This window comes from Hyla sarda, chromosome 4, assembly GCF_029499605.1.
Source record: "Hyla sarda isolate aHylSar1 chromosome 4, aHylSar1.hap1, whole genome shotgun sequence".
NCBI lineage: Eukaryota > Metazoa > Chordata > Amphibia > Anura > Hylidae > Hyla > Hyla sarda.
This window is the reverse complement of record NC_079192.1, coordinates 99,550,503-99,572,806: the sequence shown is the minus strand read 5'-3', so window position 1 is coordinate 99,572,806 and position 22,304 is coordinate 99,550,503. Positions and strand designations below refer to the sequence as shown.

Genomic DNA, 22,304 nt, shown 5'->3' with positions numbered 1-22,304 from the left:
AAATCTCATCATCCACAGGTAAATCAGAATTTAAGACTGACAATTTCTAGAAATTCCAATCAAAGTTTTTTTTCCTGGTACTTGATGTTTGGTGTTCAACATAAAAGATACTAAATAGGTCTGCATGTAGAGTTCCAAGTTGAGATCCTCCAGCTATTTCTATACTAAAATAGTACATGCAGATCATCTTAAAGGGGTACTCCGTTGCTCAGTGTTTGGAACAAACTGTTCTGAACGCTGGAGCCGGCGTCGGGAGCTTGTTACGTCGTAGCCCCGCCCCCTCATGATTTCACGCCCCACCCCCTCAATGCAAGTCTATGGGAGGGGGCGTGACGGCCTGGCTCCAGTTTGTTCCAAACGCTGAGCAGCGGAGTACCCTTTTAAAACTCAGTGATCTTAGTAACTCCAATAGAATACTAGAATACTAAGATAGTTCACAAAATGTTTTATTCTGCTCTCTGTAATAAGAAAAAATATATTTTCTACATTAATCTTACCTTTCCTCGTCATGCTAATATTTATAGAGGAAGATGATCCATTGCTTTTGGGAATTTTTACATTGACCACAGAGTATTTTTCCAATTTTAACTGCAATGTGCTGTTAGGACACAATCCCACCACACGGAAGTGCCCTTGGGCATCAGATACAGCTTTTACTTTGGGTTTTCTAGAGATGACGTACACATTTACACCAGCAGCGGGGGCTCCATCTGGAAGTTTGACTGTGCCATACAGTATTTGGTTCTTGCATTCACATACACTGCAGTCTGCACTTGCTTTGCCCATAGGACAGCTGAGATTACACCCTGTGAAGAAAGATAAGAATTAATGCAACATTCACATTTGAGACAACTGGATGAGAAAAATAAACAACACTGATATTATTTTAACCAATTAGTAGTTGATCTGAAATCTTAAAGGGGTATTCCAGGCCAAAACATTTTTTTTACATATCAACTCAACTGGCTCCGGAAAGTTAAACAGATTTGTAAATTACTTCTATTAAAAAATCTTAATCCTTCCAATAGTTATTAGCTTCTGAAGTTTTCTGTCTAACTGCTCAATGATGATGTCACGTCCCGGGAGCTGTGCAGTTCCTAAGGGGATATTCTTCCATCATGCACAGCTCTCGGGACGTGACATCATCATTGAGCAGTTAGACAGAAAACTTCAGAAGCGGAAGAATTAAGATTTTTTAATAGAAATAATTTACAAATCTGTTTAACTTTCCGGAGCCAGATGATATATAAAAAAAAGTTTTTGCCTGGAATATCCCTTTAAGGTTGTGTCTTTTGTGATGCAGTTTCTGAAGCTAAAGCCAGGAATGGATGGTGGTCATGTATAAAAGAAAGACTGTGGCTTCTCTTTTTAAGTCCGTTCCTGGGATTGGTTTCAAAATCTTGATAAAAAAAACTATGGGAACACATCCTAAAGCCATGTGTAGTGGTTGGTCTGATTTCCTGTTACCTGCACATGTGGCACCAGTACACCTGCGTCCCTCCTCTGTGGGTCCATTACAATGGTCTTGCCACTGATCCTCTGCCAAACAGGTCCTCCTCCGAATCTGCATGCCATTGCTTCCACATCTTGCTGAGCACACACTCCATGGTGACCATTCTGACCATGGCTCTTTTGGAACAGGGGGTTGTAAAACTGTAACAGGAGATTATATATATATATATTGTGTTAATAATAATACTAATAACTCCTTTATATAGCACCTTTCTACCAGTGGGACTCCACGTGCTTTTAAACGCGAACTGCTTGTCAATTAACCAAATCGGCTGCCGAATAGTTGTTATTATTACCCACTTTAATGGTTCCCATTTATCGACCTTTGAAGGATGACAGTTTGAGTTGGCCCTGCTGGGATTTGAACCCCCCATCATGATGCTGCAACCAACATGCTTCTCTGTAGGGATAGTACTGGGCAGATGATGAGTTTTTTTTTTTTTTACTCCAGCTGGGCTTTCATGGTCTTTACATGTGCCATAAAGCCCAGGCTGGTGGAGTGCTACAGTGATGGTTGCCCCACAGGACCTTTGGAGCTTAGCCAGATTCGCCATTGGGTTCTTGGTTACTTCTCTTAGCAAGGCCCTTCTTCCCCTATTACATAATTTGGTGGGGCGACCAGCTCTAGCAAGTTCCCTGGTTGTTTAAACCTTTGTCCATTTAAGAATTATGGAGGCCACTGTGCTCTTGGTAACTTTCAGTGCAGGAGACATTTTTGTACCCTTCTGCAGATATCTGCCTCCACACAGGCCTGTCTCTGAGCTCTACAGGCAGTAATTTCATCTCATGGCTAGGTTTTTGCTCTTTTGCCATTGTCAGCTGAGAAACCTTATATAGACAGGGCTGTGTCTTTCCAAATCAGGTCCAGTCATCTGAATTTACCACATCAAGAGCCCCTATAGTTTTTCACATTTTATAGCAAATGGTCTGAATACTGAAGTCCATGTGAACCAATGTACTCTCTACCTTCCAATAAGTGGTCAGAAAGAATGTAATATTTCTGGGCTATGCCATCACTTTAGGAAACTGCAGTCATCCCTATTCACTTACATGGATCTGTGCTGCAGTTCCTTGCACAGTAAGTGGCCTGGAGTGCCATTGTGCAGGGAAAAACGGTACTAAACCATATTGTTAGAGGTCCCAGTGATATGCCATCATTTTGATGGAAATACTGCTTTATCACTAATGGTATATTCATCTTTATCATTCAAAAATAGTATTGTTTTTTTTCTCTCTGGCTTAACTGATGTTCTTAAGTATAAAACATTGAACTTAGTTAAATATTTGAGAAAATACATCTACAGAAATACACATAAAGGACATTTGTATTTATTGGAATATATGGAATGATTGAATGTATAGGTTCACAAAACAGACTGTGGGACATGTAATCCATAAAAAGATTATTTGACCCTAGAATTTCTACCTCTATTGTAGGCCAAAAATTTTAATGATTATATACAAGGAAACTACTTTGAAAATCTATTATATGAGTGGACCACCCATGATCTAATTTAGACAAAAAAGCTGTCTAAAAAGATTGATAAATTCCCCTCATTGTGGCCATCATCCAGGTAAGAAGTACACAGGGATATTAATAGGCGAAAGTAATGCCCCACAGAGTGCAAAGGCTCATATAGGTAAAGGATGTTTCCGATCTGCAATGAAAATGTAATATACAGTTGTAAGCACTATAAGAAAGTTGTAATATATAGTACATAGTAATATAAACTTGTAAAGTACTACCACCTTGCCAAGTGTTTTATGCTGCATGACGTCCATATTCCAGATGATCTCAACAAATCCTGACCATTCACACATCATAAAAATGCAATTGTTTTGTAAACAACAAAAAATGTAGGAACAGTGAACTCACCAACGGGACACAAGAAACGAACCGAATAATTTGAACAATTTTTGCCCTCCGGCTGTTCCGTATTGATACACCAGAATCCCTTTGTCAGGCTGTAATGCACCACTTCTCCAGTCTTTCCTGCTGCCACCCACTCTGTTGTTCGTGCTTCCATACGGAGAGGCTTAGGACAAACTCTATTAGGATAGTAGAACCTAATAGCATCCAGACGCTCATAATCTCCATTGCCACCTGGGTGATCAATGTTGAACCAGGTTGTCCACTGCTGAAACTCTGAATAGTAGCAGAATAAAGCAATTAGAATGGAACTACCACATTTAGGTCGGTTTCACACAACTGTAATATGGGCGCACTTTTGCCTCTGTATTATGGCTGCAAGAATTACTATGATGCTTTCAGTTCAGGCCTTTAGACCTGCAGTTGGGCAGGTTATGTGAAATGGCCCTTACACTAGATAAACTGAAACCATACAATCTTGAACACTAATAAACTATCAATAGATGAATGTTGTCAATTTTAAAGGGATAGTCTAAGGAACTGAACATGTAAGACACTTATTCCCAATGCACACAAGAGAGGATAAGTGATTGCGATGGTCCATCTGCTGGAACCCGCTGCGATCTCCTGTTCAGTGCCACGTTCTTGGCACACTCCTGTCCCCACCTTCCTGGACAGACGCAAGTGACAACCCGCTCAGCCAATCACTGGCCGTAGCGATGTCCTGTATCATATAGAGAATGGCTAAGCAGGCCGTCACTTGCGCCCATCTAGGAAGGTGGGGGTCGGAGTGTGCTGTGGACTTTTAAGTAGCTAGGTTTTGTAAGGTTCAGTAATTTTTTTCTATATGGATCAGTACAGGAAGTTGTGGGATGTTCTAGTGGTCAGACCCCCCCCCCCCCCCCCCCCGGCCACAATCGGACACTTATCCTCTATCCTGTGTTCAGCTGACAGCTATTTAATGTGTATGGACAGCTGTCGGAGCCAGGCATATGGCAGAGCCATGTGGAGTGGGTTGTACAGAGGTCTCTGTGACTCCATGCTGCAAGCCATAGGGACTCTATTTTGCTGATGTATGATGCATTGTATAGAAATTAGTTGTGATTCTGGAGGAGTATAATGGCATCTAATGGAGCATTTTTGGGATGGAAGAATAAAGATATATGTTTCCTTTTTCTACCCCATCTAGGTGCTGTAACTCCTCTCTATTGTACCACTATTTTTCTGTTCTATATTTACAAAGAGACAAAAATGATGTATACAGAAGTACTGTATTTACTCACAGAAGAGTATACACCAGTGATCTCTAAACTGTGAACCCCCAGATGTTTCAAAGTGACAATTTCCAGCGTGCCCGGACAGCCAACGGCTGTCCGGGCACGCTGGTAGTTGTCGTTTTAAAACACCTTAGGGTCCACAGATTGGTGATAACTGCTATTTACCATATTCCTAAGCTGCGCACAACTTTGCCCTCAACATGCCCTCAACATGATATTTTAGTTTCACAGAAAAAAATACTTTACCGTCAACTTTGATCTTTACTGGAGCAGTGGTGATCTTTTTTCCGGTGCGAATTCTCCTTGCAGAATGATTTAACACAGCATCTCCTTTCCGGGGTCCTATAAGTCATAAGAAGTTTATTGGAGTATGAACAATTTGCAAGACTTTTATAGGGATATTGGCAACCTGGCCATGTTTTTTGTGGCAATTCCCTAGGATTGCGTTATGGTTATCAATTCCACATGGTTCTAGCAATTCTTACTTCCAATAAGGATTTGGGGAAGAATAATCTTTTTTTTTTAAATAGAAAACATATTTTGAAGGATCCTGAAGAGGAATCTCTGCAGAGGCCCCAGTTGGATAATGTTTGTTCTGTAGACCAGCAGGTTATTTAAGGATGACCCACACAACATCATCGTCAAGTGTCTGAAGAAGACAATTCTTCATCTATTCTTTGACATCCAGCGAATGTCAAGGTCCCAAAATAAAGCAGGAGCCACCTGATCTCAAGTATTCCATGGTTAGACACAGTGGGAACAGGGCATAAGGGATAATTCCTTAGTGGTGAATTCCAGGGATGGGTGGCAGAGTGTTGGAAATCATGCAACAGCTGCTCTGTAGAGACAACAGCTAATTCAGGATCTATAGACTGTATGTGAGCACATCCTCTCTTGTCATTCTATAAATGGACATTTACGACTGTCAAGCAGGATATTTTTCTGTTGGTTTCCCATACACAATATTGGATTTAACTGTATATGTCACCTTTTGTACATTAACTCAACTCCATGAAAGTGGTGGTCTGACTTCTGTGACCCATCTCATTCTTTAAAGTGTACCTGTCATTAACAAAAACTTTTTATATAACGTAGAAAATAACATTATATGTACATGTGGTAACCTTGGTGGGGGTATAGGGTAGTTGGGGTGTTGCGGTTCTTGAATTATAAAGGGCGCTGTTAACCCTTGTCACTCGTGACGCCAGGGTGAGGATTAAATACTGTAATGGTGCTGGGCCTATCGCCACCCTTCCCAAAAACGATAGGTGAATGCGTAATAAATGGATTATCCACAACCACTGTCAACTGAAACTTTCAGGAACTTTTACTGAAGATTTTCTGAAGCAGACAATAGCAATAACAGTCCATGAACAAAGTCTTTTTGTATCTGAGCAGCGATTGACAGTTGGTTGGGATCAGGTAAGCTCAGTTTAGCTTTAGGAGGATTCCGTTGCATAGATCAGCTGGATTTAGGGGTGCGTTTAGGTCCAGTGATCTTGCGGTAACTAGCGAGGTATTAGATATCTATAACCGCGGTGATGTAGGCCGAGGCCGCAAGGCTTTGGCCTAGTAAATGTACTTGAAAGTTGTGGGGGTCCTACCTCATTCAGTGACAGCAACCCAAGAGAGCGATCAATGGCCGCAGCTCCCTTATATGGGCAGGGGCGGGCCGTTTTGGATTGGTCCCAAACAACTGTCACTCACCGTTACACGGCATTATGGGATAACACGTGACTCAAGAACCACCTAAGGTCCTTCAACATACCATAGAGTTCTGAACCGTGTCACATAACCCGCAGGTCCTGGGATGCTAAAACAAGTGAGTAACACCATATACATATATTTACATAGATAATATTTACAAATATCAAGTTACTAAGGGGTGACTAGGGGTTAATTAGGGAAGCGCACCCCGACAGTCCTAGGGACTCTGACTTTGGGGACTAATAACTAAGACACAGTATGAAATACGGTGCCGGGATACCACACCGTGGTTAAAAAATGTGTATATTTTTGTCCCTACAACGATTGCCTGTGTGTCTCTGTAACAAGACCAAATACAGGAAGTGTGGGTGAACAAGCAGGGCTCTGTGCACTGAGGACAAGCAGGGCTCTGTACACTGAGGACAAGCAGGGCTCTGTACACCGAGGACAAGCAGGGCTCTATACACCGAGGACAAGCAGGGCTCTGTACACCGAGGACAAGCAGGCCTCTGTACACCGAGGACAAGCAGGGCTCTGTACACTGAGGACAAGCAGGGCTATGTACACTGGTAACAAGCAGGGCTCTGTATACTTAGGACAAGCAGGGCTCTGTACAGTGAGGACAAGCAGGGCTCTGTGCACTGAGAACAAGCAGGGCTCTGTACACTGGCGACAAGCAGGGCTCTGTACACTAAGGACAAGAAGGGCTCTGTATACTGAGGACAAGCAGGGCTCTGTGCACTGAGGACAAGCAGGGCTCTGTGCACTGAGGACAAGCAGGGCTCTGTGCACTGAGGACAAGCAGGGCTCTGTGCACTGAGGACAAGCAGGGCTCTGTACACTGAGGACAAGCAGGGCTCTGTACACTTGGAACAAGCAGGGTTCTGTGCAGTGAGGACAAGCAGGGCTCTGTACACTGAGGACAAGCAGGGCTCTGTACACTGAGGACAAGCAGGGCTCTGTACACTGGGAACAAGCAGGGTTCTGTGCAGTGAGGACAAGCAGGGCTCTGTACACTGAGGACAAGCAGGGCTGTGTACACTGAGGACAAGCAGGGCTCTGTGCACTGAGGACAAGCAGGGCTCTGTGCACTGAGGACAAGCAGGGCTATGTGCACTGAGGACAAGCAGGGCTCTGTACACTGAGGACAAGCAGGGTTCCGTACACTGAGGACAAGCAGGGCTCCGTACACTGAGGACAAGCAGGGCTCCGTACACTGAGGACAAGCAGGGCTCTGTGCAGTGAGGACAAGCAGGGCTCTGTACACTGAGGACAAGCAGGGCTCTGTGCACTGAGGACAAGCAGGGTTCTGTACACTGAGGACAAGCAGGGCTCTGTACACTGAGGACAAGCAGAGCTCTGTACACTGAGGACAAGCCAAGCAGGGCTCTGTGCAGTGAGGACAAGCAGGGCTCTGTGCAGTGAGGACAAGCAGGGCTCTGTACACTGAGGACAAGCAGGGCTCTGTACACTGAGGACAAGCAGGGCTCTGTGCGCGGAAGACAGGCAGGTTTCTGTGCATTGAGGACAAACAGGGCTATGTGACATGCCCCTGGCTCACACAGCAGGCTGACTGACAATTCAGGAGCCTGCAAAAAGCCCTGCTTGTCCTGCCATCACTTCATGTCTTTGATCTCTTCACCGAGACACATAGGCAATAGTTGCAGGGAAAGCCTTTTTTCACCCAAAAATAAACACATTATTTAATTTGTGTATATTACAAATATACATATAATGGTATTATTTACATTATATAAAAAGTTTTTGTTAACAACAGGTACACTTTAAAATGTCATGGTAGCATTGCTAAGGATAAGACATGCCATTTTGGGCCATTCTGTAGGCTTCTTTTGACATTTTGTCAAATGTAAAGGCTATGTCCACCTTATCAACCATTTAGAGCCATAAATAGAGAAGACATCTGTAGACATATTTAGTATCTACAGCTGTGTCTCTATGAACATAGACTGAATAGAAACTGCAATCTGTAATATGAAGAAATACAATTCTGCATAGGCGCTGTAGACATAAAATGGTAGGATATTTAACATGCATCCAAAACTGGCTCACAAAAAGAGTACTTTTTGTCTCTAACATCCAGTCAGGCTAAGTAACATTTTGGTACGTCTTATTATGAATATTATCTATTCCAGGTGGGAATTGCTGCACACATATATTAATGCAGTCAAAATATATGTACATTGAGTCACCACAGTTGCAAAAGAAACCGATCACTGTGACATGTTGCAGACAGCTGCAGGAGGCAGAAACCCCAACAATGTAAATTTCCCAATGGCAGTAGATAAATCTGGAATTTATGTTCCTTATTCTTGTTTTATTCAAGACATCTGTAACCAGTGCAAATCATTTTCCATGAATAAATATGATATCTTAAAAAAGAGAATACGTACCTTGTCCAGACACATAGGCCACCTCTAAGAGCAGCAGGCAAATCAGTAAGCCAGGTCTCATCTTACCATGGAGTGTCTTCTCCTGTGCTTCTATGGTCCTATATGCCAAAATACCTGCCAACACATATTACCAACATCCTCTTAATAGATATTCTTTACACACACCACTAGAAGCCTGGTTATGTCATACACTTCATAGTCTAATACAAACTAAAGCCATCAACTACTTTGTGACTGTTACTTTATTTGATTAATATAGGGATATGTTGGCACTTCCATGGAACCTGCGGTGGTGCATGAGGTAGGGTAAAGCCACAGCTAGAAGAAAGATACCCAGCACTCACCAGTAATGCACAGTGAAGATTTCTTATGTCATAGTGTAGTACAAGGACGCGTTTCGGCGTGGGAGCCTTCTTCAGCTGTCTGCCTAGGCTCCCATGCCGAAACACATCCTTGTACTACACTAAGGCATAAGAAATCTTCACTGTGCATTATTGGTGAGTGCTGGGTATCATCTTTCTTCTACCTATTACTTTATTTGTGTCCTCTCTATTGAAATACTCATCGTAGGAGACTCCTCTCTGGAATCCTTCATACCTAGACAAGATGAGAGAATGCTGATATAGTTTGAGATGAATGGAATCATGTTTTCCTCAGAATACACTGTATGCAGAATGTAACATCTGGCTTTGTGCATGTTAGAGGACTTTGTTCACTTTCTATTATTCCTCCTGGAACTTTATGACTAAACCAAAAACTGGGCATTACCACTACCATTGCAAATAGATTGTGTAATCTGACAATTGTCACTGCTAAGTGTGCATGGAAATGTTAGCACCCAGTTAGCACAGTTAGCACAGAGTTCTGTGAAAAGATGCTCCAAAATGTGTTGTCTTACAGAAAGACCAGTGTCTACTAAAATAGTTATGGCAGAATAGCTGACAGTTCCTCTAAGAACCCAGCTTATCATGTCTACATTGCAATGATGTATTCTTTTCTGTTTTATTATAGAAATTATCTATTTAACAAGAACCTCATAGATAAAACACTTTGTAAATTCTTTTTGTCTTTGCACTAGTTAGCTTTTAGACAGGTTGTGTACTTTTTCGCATGCATTTTTAATTTTTAAAAAGGTCTATATCAATGGAGTTTGGGAATGTGTTGGGAAAAAAGAGTTGTGTAGATGTCCACACACTTGGTGAGGTTGAAGAAAAGAGACACTTGCCTGGCGCCCGCTGGATTAAGGAAAGAAGTTGTAAGGATGCCAAACTTCTAGATGGTTTCAAACAGCGTTTTTATTGTACAAACAGTTGACAACGGGTTTCGAGGGGATCTGTACCCCTCTTCCTCAGGTCAGGGAGCCTCCTGACCTGAGGAAGAGGGGTGCAGATCCCCTCAAAATGTGTTTGGCATCTTTACAACTTCTTTCCTTAATCCAGCCAGTGCCAGGCAAGTGTCTCTTTTCTTCAACCTCACCAAGTGTGTGGACATCTACATTGCTGCTGACCGCCCCAGGACCCGGGTACGGACAGACATGGGCTGCTGCAAAAGGTTCCACTCTTAAGGCTACTGTCGGTGTTGCGCTCGGAGCGTAACACAACAAGATGAGCACTTATTCCTGCCACCACGAGGTAACGGCACAGGGTGCGCCGGTGTCTGTCCCTTTTTCTTTTTTGTATAAAGTTGGGAAAAAAGAGTTATTACACATATGCTATTTTGGCTTATAATGCATCGCATAATGAAAGGGGTCCTGTCTGTCACATTTAACTGATCCTTCTGAGACAAACGTAAAAGAAAAGTGTCGCCCATGCATTACATCACAATTTTGGTACGCGCAGGTCCAAAATTTAGTGAGCAGCTAGAATAGTAGATGTTGGCCTTTGTTTCAGATCCTAAAGACAAATGTTTACATACTGATATCTGCTTTACTTAACTCCTTATCTAAATGCGCCATGTATTTACAGTGCATGTTGTCTGAGCTGAGCTCTCTTCGTTAAATGGTTATCAGCAGCTGGCACTCACCGTCAATGACCGTAATCAGCGAAGTTGGTCATTTAACCCTTTAAATACAATAATAAATAGAAATTGTAGCATTTAAATGGCTAAAAAACAGCTGCTGAAAATCCAAAAAGTATAATTTGAATAAAAATGGTACCAATTAAAAGACAAGATCACGGGGCAAAAAAATCGCCCTCATAATGCCCCATACACCAAAATTTTTTAAAGTTCTAGTAGTCAAAAAAATTACTATTACTTATTTTCCTTATTTCTCAGACATAGAATGGACCCCTTGCCCTTTTATTTTACATAGCTTTAAAGGGGTACTCCACTGGAAAACATTTTTTTTAACCAACTGGTGCCAGAAAGTTAAACAGATTTGTAAATGACTATTATTTAAAAATCTTAACCCTTTCAGTACTTATCAGCTGCTGTATGCTCCACATTAAGTACTTTTCTTATTGAATTTCCTTTCTGTCTGACCACAGTGCTCTCTGCTGACACCTCTGTCCATTTTAGGAACTGTCAAGAGTAGGAGCAAATCCCCATAGCAAACCTGCTCTGGACAGTTCTGACATGGACAGAAGTGTCAGCATAGAGCACTGTGGTCAGACTGAAAAGAAATTCCTCTGTAGTATACAGCAGCTGATCATTACTGGAAGGATTAAGATTTTTTAATAGAAGTAATTTACAAAACTTTTTGGCACCAGTTGATTTAAATGAAAATGTTTTCTTTAAGTTGGTATGTACTTTGGATTTTTCTGCATCTTTTTAAATCCGATAGAGGTTGAGAAAATAGCGCGTACAACATGACACCACCAAAACATAATAAAAAGTTTCTTAAAAAATGTTAATGCACTTTGAAACACCAAAAAGAATGCTATTAATCCTAACTTTCTTTCTCTATACATCGTATGTGTTACTTCTGATCCGGCAGATAAAGGGGTGTTCTTTCTGTTAAGTGTCCCTGATGGTTAGGTATTTGACAGATTGTTTGAGGTAGTGGTTTCTAAGCACTGAAAATTTCCCCTCTGAATTGAGAAATTGTGGGAATATGGACGTTTCCACCTCCGCACTTCACATAAAATTCTCCAGACTGACCATATTTTATTGCAGTTATAAGCCAATGAACACAGATGACATTGAGCATTAAACAACCCAATCTATTAGTATACCGAGGTAATTTTATGGGAGTTGTCCATGCCTTGTGATTCCATTGGCACCATAGATTTTAGCTAATCAAAGTTACCTGAGGGATACACAACTCCTTAATGTCCTTCGAGACATTACATCAGTACGTAGGTGTCTTTAAACCTTAGTAAGTGTCTAGATCGCCCTGACGTTTTACTCCGTCTACATCTATGTCTCACATTACTTGGAAAGACCATAAAGTCAACTTCTGCCCACGCATAGATTGGCATGTTGTGGAAGGAGCATCAGTCTGGAAGCTGAAAATACTCAGGTATTTCATAAAAACAAAAACCTTACTGCTTCATACACCTTATCCCTGCCATATAAACCCCTGGAAATTAATATGCAGATAGGAATCTGGAGAATCAATTTATTCCTATTTCTGTGGGAAACGTGTAACATACCTATCTGAAAAGCAGATGTTGTTGCCTTGGGATCTCAGGGGTGATATACAGCTTATTCTGTTCATTTTCAGCCAGTGTCTATAGGTCAGCACCCCCCACTCTACAGACATTACTCAAGCATGAGATACCTTCTTCTAAAGCAGAGGTCTCCAAGCTGTGGCCCTCTAGCTGTTGCAAAACAACATCTCCCAGCGTGCCCGGACAGCCGTTGGCTGTCCAGGCATGCTGGAAGTTGTAGTTTAGCAACACCTGGAGGGCCACAGCTTGTAGACCACCGTCCTAAAACAATGTTCCTCAACCTTTAATCCTCCAGCTGGGTCAAGACTACACTTCCCATCATTCCCTGACAGCTGCACGTTGTCACGGTATTCTGGTAGTTTTAGTTTATCACCAGCTAGAGGACCACAGGTTAAAGAACACCTGTTCTAGAACATAAAGGGGTTGTCTAGGAGTAGAGCAAAAAGAACTTTCTATTTGGCTTTACTTAGTGTTGCTGTGGATTACAGTACTGTTTCTTTCAATGGGTTTCCTCCAAATCTATTTTATATCCTGTAGCTTTTGAGGGGTTATCCACCATAAGGGGATTTTAGTACTTACCTTCCAGACAGAAATGGACATGCTTAGGAAGGATAAAGCCGCGGCTACCTATTTGTGAAATGGCTATTTCCTGTTGAAGTTACCCCCTTCAACTACAAGTCCCATGATTCCTTGTTTGTACATGTGAGGTCACTTTTCTCCCTCCCACACACTACGCGCTAGGGACTCAAATCATGCAGTGCCAGACGTGTCCCCCTGCTTAAGCCAGTACATGTCTGGGCCCATCTGAAGTTTGCTAGAGAGCATTTGGATGATCCAGAAGAGTAGTGGGAGAATGTCATATGGTCAGATGAAACCAAAGTAGAACTTTTTGGTAAAAGCACAACTCATCGTGTTTGGAGGAGAAAGAATGCTGAATTGCATCCAAAGAACACCATAGGTACTGTGAAGCATGGGGGTGGAAACATCATGCTTTGGGGCTGTTTTTCAGCAAAGGGACCAGGATGACTGATCCGTGTAAAAGAAAGAATAAATGGGGCCATGTATCATGAGATTTTGAGTGAAAACCACTTCCCATCATCAAGGGCATTGAAGATGAAACGTGGCTGGGTCTTTCAGCATGACAATGATCCCAAACACACCACCCGGGCAACAAAGGAGTGGATTTGTAAGAAGCATTTCAAGGTCCTGTAGTGGCCTAACCAGTCTCCAGATCTCAACCCCATAGAAAACCTTTGGAGGGAGTTGAAAGTCCGTGTTGCCCAGTGACAGCCCCAAAACATCACTGCTCTAGAGGAGAAGTGCATGGAGAAATTGGCCAAAATACCAGCAACAGTGTGTGAAAACCTTGTGAAGACTTACAGAAAACGTTTGACCTATGTCATTGCCAACAAAAGGTATATAACAAAGTATTGAGATGAACTTTTGTTATTGACCAAATACTTATTTTCCACCATAATTTGCAAATACATTCTTAAAAAATCAGACAGTGATTTTATGGATTTTTTTTCTCATTATGTCTCTCATAGTTAAGGTATACCTATGATGAAAATTACAGGACTCTCATCTTTTTAAGTGGGAAAACTTGCAAAATTGATGGCTGACTAAATACTTTTTTGCCCCACTGTATATTGTACACAGATCCTGTGTACAGCAAGTATCTACCTCTATATGGGCACTGTATGGGGGAATACCCCCAGTGGGGTTATTCTGTAACAGTTCGGTGCAATAGTCAGTCACTGTGTGATGTAAAGTGTGTTCCTGATGCGCCAGTATTATTTGGCCCTTGTATTATTTTTATGCTGGTATTATTGGTTTTGTTAGTCTTTGTATAGTGGTTTTTACTCAGTATTGTGATATTACTCAGTCTTTGTGTGGTGGTATAATTGGTTTCATGTATACTGTTATTATTGGTAATATTGGTCCCGGTACTCTGGATTTGGTCATTAACAGTATGATGGTAATATATATGGGGATTGGTAATAGGGATGAGCGAATCGAATCTGATGAATCCGAATTCATTACGATTTTCAGGAAAAAAGACGATTCGTAACTAATGCGAATATCGCCGCAATTCGATCGCGCAAATCGCTTCATTAAACTCTATTTAGTGCGGTCCAGGCTCCAAGGGCCAGGCATCTAAAAGGGCAGATCCACACGTGAGGACATGGGGCAAGGAATCCTGGGAAGGCGGGAACAAGGGTCGGCGGATGACCCTAAATCACATGCAGCATGAAGCCTATCAGCAGCCAGCCACCCCTGTGATGTCACAGCCCTATATAATCGGCAGCCATCTTGTGGCCAGTCACATCATTGTTCTATTACAGAGAGAGAGAGGGACAGACAGTAGTGTGTATTGCACAGAAAAGCATTTTTAAAGGGTACCTTTCATCAAAAAAAACTTTTGATATATTATAGATTAATGTATGCAGAATAACTTTCCAATAGCATGTTATTAAAAAATATGCTTCTTTCTATTTAATTTTCCACTTTGAAAAAATTACCACTAGGGGTCTCCCTACCAGTCCTTTTTTATAGATTTCAGACTCATGCAGGAGTCCTAAATCTCAGACTGAAGCCGGGACACAGATAAGCTCAACACTGCTCCCTGGCAAGGAGCAGTGCTGAGTTTGTCTGTGTCCCGGCTTCAGTCTGAGATTTAGGACTTCTGCATGAGTCTGAAATCTATAAAAAAGGATTGGTAGGGAGACCCCTAGTGATCATTTATTCAAAGTGGAAAATTAAATAGAAAGAAGCATATTTTTTAATAACATGCTATTGGAAAGTTATTCTGCATACATTAATCTATAATATATCAAAAGTTTTTTTGATGAAAGGTACCCTTTAAAGCAGCAATTCACCTCCCAGTCCCATCAGCATTCTATTGCAGAGAGAGAGGGACAGAGCACAGTGTGTTGTACAGAAAAGCTTTTTTACAGCAGCGATTCACCTCAAGCCCAAATCCAGCTGAGAATCACTTATAGGGAAGGGAGTGAGATTGAGAGTGTGCAATTATAGGTGTAGTACACAGCGACTGTGTGCTGCAGCACTGGTGTGTGCAACAACAGAAAACCTAATTGTAGCTAGTGATGAGCGGCATTGCCCATATTCGTGGCTGAATGGAACAGCCTGGAGTTTGTGGCAGCATGAGGAGACCATATAGTGGCTGAATGGCACAGCCGGGAGATGGCTGAAGCATGAGAAGAGACCATATAGTGGCTGAATGAGACAGCCTGGAGGTGGCAGCAGCAGCATCAGGAGTTCTGAAAGTGACCCGGTGACAGAGTGGTGTTGTGGGTGGCAATACCAATACCCGGTGATGAAGTTGGGTGAAAAATGGTCTGATGCGGAGGAATGTTTGTAACTGGGGTGTGGCACCATGGTCAATCTACTCTGATGCATCAGGCATTGGTGGTTGGAAATCCTGGCTGATCTATGCCTGATTCATCTTCACAAATGTCAGTCTCTCCACATTTTTCATGGACAGATGAGTTCTCCTTGAGGTGACTATGACCCCTGCTGCACTAAACACCCGTTCTGATGGCACACTACTGGCCATGCAGGACAGCTTTTCCAGGGCAATCTCTGCTAGTTGCGGCCACAAATCAGGTTTTACTGCCCAGAAGTCCAGTGGATCTTCAAGGTGTGTTGGCATGGGCATGTCAAGGTATTCCACCACCTGCTGGTTCAGGTCCTGCTCCATCTCTACCTGCTGCTGATGAGTTGCTTCACTATGCGGGTGAAGAAAGCTACTCATCAGCGACTGTAGACTCAGGCTGCTGCTGATGGAGCTGGTACTGCTCCTGCCAACCCACCCCTCCCCAGCAGCCATGGCAGTGGAAGGTGAGTGCAGGGGGCCCCCTGATTCAGACCTGCGAGAGGATGGACGATGGCGCCGATAGGCATCGGCCAACTGACTACATAGAATGCCTCAGTAGTAGGTCAGTTTGTCCTCACTCTCAGTGGGTGTAAAAAAGGCCCCTATTTTGTGGCAGTAGCGAGGATCCAATAAAGTGGAGATCCAGAAGTCTTCTGGTGACAATTCGGCAGTCACTACGCAAGCATCTGAGCATGCATCGTGCCATTTGTGCAAGTGACTTGGAGGGACTCCCTGACTCCATCTCCACTGCATACTGCCACGGTGTGTCTGGGTCCCCTGTCTCGCCTTCCTCATAATCCTCTAGCTCCTCTGGCTCCTCCTGCTCCTCCTCTCCTGTCAGATGACTAGAAAAACTGCCCATTTGGTGAAACCTAAACTGTGCTCCACTGTGCCCCTCCCCCTCCTCCATTTCAGCCCTCACAGGGCTCATGTGGCCGTGAGATGAAAGCGCCACATCTCCAGTGCCCTGACCAACCATCGTTTTCAATACATGTTGTAAGAAATGAAGCAGTGGAATGACATTGTTCATCCCGTAATCCTGGCGATTTACTAGTAATGTGGTTTCCTCAAAGCGCCTGAGCAAATGGCAGATGTCACGTATGAGCTGCCAGAACCTACATTCACCCAGTGATCTGTAAAGGACATGTATTGTCCCTGACCATAGTTACAGCTCAAGACGTCGGCGCTGCCATGCACTTTGATACACAGATAGGCTCAAGGACTGGCCCATCTTCTCTTCCACAAAATTATGCAGGGATGGTACTGCCTTCTTCGCAAAGAAATTACGTCTTGGGACTCTCCACCTCGGCTCGGCACAAGCCATCAGTTCTCTGAAAGGTGCAGAGTCCACCAATTAAAAAGGGAGGGACTGCAGCACCAGCAACTTAGACAGGAGCACATTCAACTTCTGCTCCGTTTGATGAGTGGGCGCATACTGTTGTCTCTTGGACAGGGCTTCGCCGATGGATTGTTGGCGGAATGCCTGACTAAAAGTAGGAGGAGCAGGAGCATCTGGAGCGACAGAAGGAGGGTATGACACACAGAAGTGGAAAGTCTGGAGCCAAACGTGCCCGGGGGAGACCACCTGCTTCACGGCAGCCTATTGGGAGGTAGTGGAACAGGAGTTCCTGGAGTCAGCTGCAGTAGCAGTCAATCAGTGCGGACTTTTGGTAGGAAAATTAGCTACTCGGCGGTGTGGCAGTTCTTCATGAAGCATCCCGAGGATGTTCACCTGGCCACATGCAAGATGTGTCGGCAGAAGGTGAAGCGTGGCCAGGGTCCCAATATTGGCACCACAGCCCTTTGTCTACATTTGCAGTGTCACCATAAAGCGGCCTGGGAGAACCGTGGCTCTGATGCGTCCAGCCTTCTGCATCACCGCTCCGTTTCAGCCAGCCAAGGCTTCACTACCTCAGCCGAAGGGATCTGTGTGTCTTACCCTCCTTCTGTCGCTAAAGATGCTCCTGCTTCTCCTACTTCAAGTCAGTCATTCCGCCAGCAATCCAATGGCGAAGCCATGTCCAAGAGACAACAGTATGTGCCCACTCATCCAACAGCACAGAAGCTGAATGTGCTCCTGTCCAAGTTGCTGGTGCTGCAGTCCCTCCTTTTTCAAGTGGTGGACTGTGCACCTTTCAGAGAACTGATGGCTTGTGCCGAGCCGAGGTGGAGAGTCATTTCTTTGCGAAGAAGGCAGTACCAGCCCTGCACAATATTTATTTTATGGTAACTAACATGGTGACTGCTAACAGACTGGACTAACCACAGTGACTAAGAGTATTATTGTTTGTTTGCAATAGAATATCCACAAACTAAAAAAACTTACAAAGGTGTGAACAGTAGCATGGAGAATTAACTGCTACGCGTGAATGCTAGTTACCATCCCTAGAATGTATGTCGTCAAATACAGTGGATAAACAGAGTTACATGTGAACAGTGACATAACTGAGAACATATTGATACATGAAGGAATTTATGTCATGTATTTGACTGAGAACAGAAGATAAACCTGGACCTGTTGGAATTGTTTGTGCATATATCTTGTGTTTTTATACACTGTTATTGCATTTTACATGGAGTTTATCCTGAGAGACTACGTATATACAAGTGCAATATGATAAATGTGTGCTAAACCATAGGTGACCGGTGGCGGCCTGTATATTTTGTAGTGTAAGTCGATATTTTATTGGAACGTAATAAAAGATATATTTTATTGTATGGAATGTCCCTATTCAAATCTGTGTCTATATTATTAACCTCTTCAGGACGCCGGGCGTATGCATACGCCCAGCATCCCGAGTCCTTGAGGACGTGGGGTGTATGCATACGCCCGTGGGAATTCCGGTCCTCGCCGCTAGCCGGTCGGGGACCGGACTGGGATGCCTGCTGAAATCATTGAGCAGGCATCCCGGCACATCGCCGGGGTGGGGGTGGGGGGGTCCTGATCCCCCCGTGTCGGCGATCGCAGAAAATCGCATGTCAATTCAGACATGCAATTTTCTGCTATTCCGGGCTGATCGGGTCTCTGGTGACCCGATCACCCGGAAAAAAGCTTTTTTGAGGAACCAATAAATGATAGCTCTTTTCCATTTTTGGTGCTGTGGTCTTGGACTTTCTTGCATGTTTGGTATCCGGATTGGCTATCTGGATGACTATGGGGACAATGGATTTATCTAGTGCTGTCTTTTACTGCTTCTACTGATTCAATGTACAGCTGGTATCTACTTCTTTATAGTCACTGTACAGGGAGATACAGGTCTGCATACAGTGGTTTTATTCAGTAACAGTATGATGCATTAGTCAGTCTCTGTGTGATGTAAAGTGTGTTCCTGACGAGGCAGTATTATTTGGTTCTGGTATTGTTTATATTCTGGTATTATTGGTATTATTATTGGTATTATTATTAGTCTGTTTATAGTGGTTTTTACTCAGTATGGTGGTATTATCCAGTCTTTGTGTCCTGGTATAATGTTCCATGCATACTGATATTATTGTTAATATTGGTCTCAGTATTCAGGATTTGGTCAGTAATGGTATGGTGTTAATATGTATGGTGATTTTATTCCTCCTTGTATACTGGTTTTAATGCTTAAAATTGTCCTTTTCTTCAAGACTTTTACTTATGGGAATTATTTTTTGCTCCGTGGTCTGTAGTTTTTATCGGTATCATTTTTGTTTTGATGGGACTTTTTGATCACTTTTAATAAACTTTCTTTCATGTATATAAAATGACAAGAAATACAATTTTGGACTTAGGTATTTTTTTTTTATGTTTACACCATTCACCATGCAGTTTCATTAATGTCATATTTTAAACATTTGGACATTTCCCTATTCGGCAATACCAAATATGTTTATTTTTGTTTACACTTTTATTAGGGAAGGAACATAACCACTGATGTGCGGCATTAGGAGTAAATGAAGAGCGTTCAGCTAGTAAGCGCACTTCATATACCCAGACTGCTACCACTGCATACATGTACACCATGTTTCGTCAAGGTGTTAATGTTGACTACACTAACCCCTCGTCCTGACCTCACACACACAGCCTACCTCCCACAGTCCTGACGAGTCCCTATCTCTTGAATTCACTGCTCGCTAAAGTTACCTGTGATGAGGAGCCTGTATTGTCATGCAAAATTAAGTGGTTATGCCCTTTTAGCCCCTCCCCTTTTATGGCTCTGCCTTTTGCAAAGCTACACCCAATTACAATGGTACCCCCCCCCCCCCAGATTTGTGGGGATTCCTACGCCCCTGCACCTGCTATTTTCTCAGGCCCTTTGAGGAAGCCACATTATTAGTCAGTCACCAGGATTACGGGATGAACTATGTCATTCCACTGCTTCATTTACTACAATACATGTTGGAAACTATGGCTGGTCAGGGCACTGGTGAAGTGACGCCTACATCTCATGGTCACATGAGCCCTGTGGGGGCTGAACAGGAGGAGGAGGGGCACAGTGGAGCACAGTTTAGGTTTCGCAAGATGTGCAGTTTTTCTAGTCATCTGACAGGAGAGGAGGAGCAGGAGCAGCCAGAGGAGCTGGAGTGTTATGAGGAAGGTGAGACAGAGGACCCAGACATACCATTGCAGTATGCAGTGGAGATGGAGGCAGGGAGTCCCTCCAAGTCACTTGCACAAATGGCACGATGCATGCTCAGTTGCTTGCGTAGTGACCGCCAAATTGTCACCATTCGGCAGTGGGAGGACTTCTGGCTCTCCACCTTATTGGACCCTCGCTACCGGCACAAAATGGGGGCATTTTTTACACCCACTGAGAGGGAGGACAAACTGTCCAATTACAGAGACATTGTACATAGTCAGTTGGCTAATGCCTATCTGCGCCATCGTCCATCCTCTCACAGGTCTGACTCGGGGGGTCCTCTGCGCTCACCTTCCACTGCCATGCCTGCTGGGGAGGGGTAGAGGTGGCAGGAGCAGTACCAGCTCCATCAGCAGCAGCCTGAGTCTACAGTCGCTGATTAGTAGCTTTCTTCCCCTGAATAGTGAAGCAACTCATCAGCAGCAGGTAGACCTGGAGCAGGACCTGAACCAGCAGGTGGTGGCATACCTTGACATGACCATGCCAACACACTTTGAAGATCTGCTGGACTTCTGGGCAGCCAAACTTGATTTATGGCCACAACTAGCAAAGATTGCCCTGGAAAAGCTGTCCTGCCCGACCAGTAGTGAGCCACCAGAGCGAGTGTTGTGGCGGGGGCCATATAACCCCAAGAAGAACTCATCTGTCAACAAAAAATTTGGAGAGACTGACCTTTGTGAAGATGAATCAGGCATGGATTATCCAGGATTTCCACCTGTGGTGTCCCGGTACCGTATTTCATACATTACCTTTATAGAGGTCCCCATAGTCAGAGTCCCTAGGACATCGGGGTCCCTCTTTTGTAGTTTTCCCCTTGTCACCCTTCACTTAGTCGATGACTATATAGAAGTTCTTATCAATATAAGTATAAGTATAGATTTATATATATATATAATTGCCTACCTGTTCAAGCGTAGCAGGACCTGCGGGTCACGTGATTAGGTTAGAACTCTATGGTTTTGCTATAGGACCTTTGGAGGTTCCCGTGACGTGTTCACTCACAATGCACTGTAACGGTGAGTGACAGTCGTTATGGACCAATCCAAAACAACCAGCCTCTGCCCATATAAGGGACCTGTGCCATCTTGATCCCTCTCTTGGGTTGCTGACTCTGGAAGAGGTAGGACCTCTGCAGCTTACAAGACAATTTACTAGGCCAAAGTCTTGCGGCCTAGGCCTTTAACATAGCGGATAGACTGAGCAATTCCCCACTACTCATAATCCTTGAGAAGCTAAATTGGGCTTATCTGATCCCAACCGACTGTCAATTGCTGTTCAGCTATATGCATAGAGACTCTGTTATCTGGACTGTTACTATTACTACATGTACAGAAATTCTTCAGTAAAAGTTCCTGCAAGTTTTCAGTTAACAGCGGTTGTGGACAATTCTTTATTTCTGCATCACCTATTGCTCTTGGGAAGGGTGGTGTCACGATGCCGGCTGGCAGAAGGTGGATCCTCTGTGCCAGAGAGGGATTGGCGTGGACCGTGCTAGTGGACCGGTTCTAAGTCACTACTGGTGTTCACCAGAGCCCGCCGCAAAGCGGGATGGTCTTGCTGTGGCAGTAGTGACCAGGTCGTATCCGCTAGCAACGGCTCAACCTCTCTGACTGCTGAAGATAGGCGCGGTACAAGGGAGTAGACAGAAGCAAGGTCGGACGTAGCAGAAGGTCGGGGCAGGCAGCAAGGATCGTAGTCAGGGGCAACGGCAGGAGGTCTGGAACACAGGCTAGGAACACACAAGGAAACGCTTTCACTGGCACAATGGCAACAAGATCCGGCGAGGGAGTGCAGGGGAAGTGAGGTATACATAGGGAGTGCACAGGTGAACACACTAATTAGAACCACTGCGCCAATCAGCGGCGCAGTGGCCCTTTAAATCGCAGAGACCCGGCGCGCGCGCGCCCTAGGGAGC

General features: G+C 43.8%; 1 protein-coding gene across 1 annotated transcript in view; it reads right to left on the bottom strand.

Moving 5' to 3' along the window:
- The window catches only part of CILP (cartilage intermediate layer protein), a 54,490-nt gene that overhangs the window by 8,930 nt on the left and 23,256 nt on the right, over positions 1–22,304 (bottom strand). Inside the window, exons 2-6 of the mRNA XM_056569240.1 lie at positions 8,778–8,891; positions 4,906–5,001; positions 3,389–3,658; positions 1,468–1,653; positions 498–806 (exon numbers count right to left, since the gene is read on the bottom strand). Coding sequence (XP_056425215.1) covers positions 498–806; positions 1,468–1,653; positions 3,389–3,658; positions 4,906–5,001; positions 8,778–8,838 — 922 coding nt within the window. The 5' untranslated portion in view covers positions 8,839–8,891. The remainder of the gene's footprint in view (positions 1–497; positions 807–1,467; positions 1,654–3,388; positions 3,659–4,905; positions 5,002–8,777; positions 8,892–22,304) is intronic.